General features: G+C 49.8%; 1 protein-coding gene across 1 annotated transcript in view; it reads left to right on the top strand.

Annotated features, from left to right (window-relative positions):
• CLCN1 (chloride channel, voltage-sensitive 1) overlaps positions 1–2,288 on the top strand; it is a 36,730-nt gene that overhangs the window by 28,658 nt on the left and 5,784 nt on the right. Inside the window, 2 exon segments of the mRNA XM_010834009.1 lie at positions 1,467–1,708; positions 1,998–2,166. Of these exon segments, the coding sequence (XP_010832311.1) occupies positions 1,467–1,708; positions 1,998–2,166 (411 nt within the window).

Below are 2,288 nucleotides of genomic sequence, written 5' to 3'. Positions count from 1 at the left end.
CAACAGTGGTAAAGAACCTGCCTGCCAATGCAGAAGACATAAGAGATGCAGGTTCTATCCCTGGGTCAGGAAGAACCCCTGGAGGAGGGCACAGCAACCCACTCTATTATTCTTGTCTGGAGAATTCCATGGACAGAAGAGCCTGGCGGGCTACAGTCCTTAGGATCTTACAGTCAGACAGGACTGAAGCGACTCAGCACAGCACACAGCATGAGACTAACAGAAAGATTTATCTCAATAACACTGCCTTAATCTTGGGCTTTTCAGGCAGTGCTCGTGGTAAAGAACCTGCCTGCCAATTCAGGAGATGTAAGAGACATGGGGGTCTATCCAAAAGATGTGGGTTTGATCCCTGGGTCAGGAAGATGCCCTGGAGGAGAGCGCATGGCAACCCTCTCCAGTATTCTTGCCCCGGAAATCCCATGGACAGAGGATCTTGGCAGGCTACAGTTCACAGGGTTGCAAAGAGTCTGAAGTGACTTAGCATGCATACAATCTTATGGCCTTAGAATGCAATGAAAATGTTAATGATAGTAATGGAATTCTAATAAATATAAAAGAACTTTTCCTGGAAAAGGAGGCATTATGTCTATGCCTAGAAGGACCCAGAGTATTTTAGTGATTAAACATCAGATATCCTTGTGGCCTTTTTTCAAAGTATTGGGTTGGCCAAAAAGTTCATTTGGGTTTTTCCATAAGATGATACGGGCTTCCCTAGTGACGCAGATGGTAAGAATCTGCCTGCAATTCTGGAGGCCTGGGTTCAGTCCCTAGATTGAGAAGATCTCCTGGAGGAGGGCCTGGCATCCCACTCCAGTATTCTTGCCTGGAGACTCCCATGGACAGAGGAGCCTGGCAGGCTACAGTCCATGAGGTCACAAAGAGTCGGACACAACTGAGCGACTAAGCATAGCACACAGCACATAAGATGATACAGAAAACCCAAACAAACTTTTTAACCAGCCCAATATAGTCCCATCTCAGTGTGAATGGCTTTTAACATGTCTTCTTTTGGAGACAGGGTTGATGAGCCTATTTTAATACCTAGTTCACCTGTTTGCAAACTGTCTATGTAAGGGCTGCATCAAAATAAGTACAAATTAGCACCAGTTAATATACTCTCATGGAGAAGGAAATAGCAACCCACTCCATTATTCTTGCCTGGGAAATCCCACGGACAGGGGAGCCTGGTGGGCTATAGTCCATGGGGTCCCAAAGAGTCGGACACGACTAAGTGACTAAACAGTAATAATGTACTCTCAATTGGGTCCCTAAGTGCTAAATGGGTGAAATAAAAAGGACTGAGTGAGGTCAATCCTGAAAGACTTTGAAAATGAGTTTTTAGGAAGAGAGGGTAAGAGCTGAAAAGAGTCGGGAGCTGGACTGAGTCCCTGACTCCATCCTGCGGAGAGAGGGGCCAAGGGGGTGATCGAGCTACCCTCAGGCCAAGCCTGGGTCTCCCCTAGATTCAATGATCCTGCTGGGCTCCGTGGAGCGGTCAGAACTTCAGTCCCTCCTGCAGCGTCACCTGTGTCCCGAGCGAAGGCTGCGGTTGGCCCAGGACATGGCGAGGAAGCTGTCCGAGCTGCCCTTCGACGGGAAGGTGCGGCCGGCTAGGGGGCGCTCTGGTGTCTGGCCCCAGGGTCGACCCGAGTCCTTTGCCTTTGTGGATGAAGATGCAGATGAGGATCTCTATGGGAAGCCCGAGGTAAGAAGGCTGGGAAGGGTCAGGGGAGCAGGACAGATGGGGCAAAGGGAAAACAGGAAGAGAGAGGATTGATGATGATCATTGACAAAGTCTAAGACATCAGTGCCCCTGTGTCCAGGGACTGAAGATGAGGTTGCAAATTTTGGAGCCATGAGAACCCAGAGAGCTTTGAGGACTTCTGAACTGGAAAGAACAAGGGTGTTAGATAGGTTTCCCAGGACACCAGCTGGTACAGACAGGACGAGGTAGCCTCTTCTCTAGGACTGAGAATTTTTACTTTTCTCTCCAGATGCCTCCTCTTCATCCTTCTCACCCCCTTCCTACTGATCCACTGCCCCCCGAAGAGCCCAATGGGCCCCTGCCCAGCCACAAACAGCAGCTAGAAGCACTGGAGTCTACAGGTAAAGATTCTCCCATCATGCACCTCACCCTTGCCTCACACCTTGTGGGTTGTCTCTGCGTGCTCCTCAACCTAAGGGCTGCTATTATGAGGAGGGATTAGGCCAGGGGATGGTGGGAGGGGATTTCTGTTCTTTGAGTCCAATGTTACTGTCCCAAAGTGGGGGGGGGGGGGCAAGGG

Source organism: Bison bison, unplaced genomic scaffold (genome assembly GCF_000754665.1).
Source record: "Bison bison bison isolate TAMUID 2011002044 unplaced genomic scaffold, Bison_UMD1.0 scf7180017863988, whole genome shotgun sequence".
In the NCBI taxonomy this organism is placed as follows: domain Eukaryota; kingdom Metazoa; phylum Chordata; class Mammalia; order Artiodactyla; family Bovidae; genus Bison; species Bison bison.
Note: the sequence above shows the minus strand (reverse complement) of the source record. Positions and strands in the feature narration are given on the sequence as shown.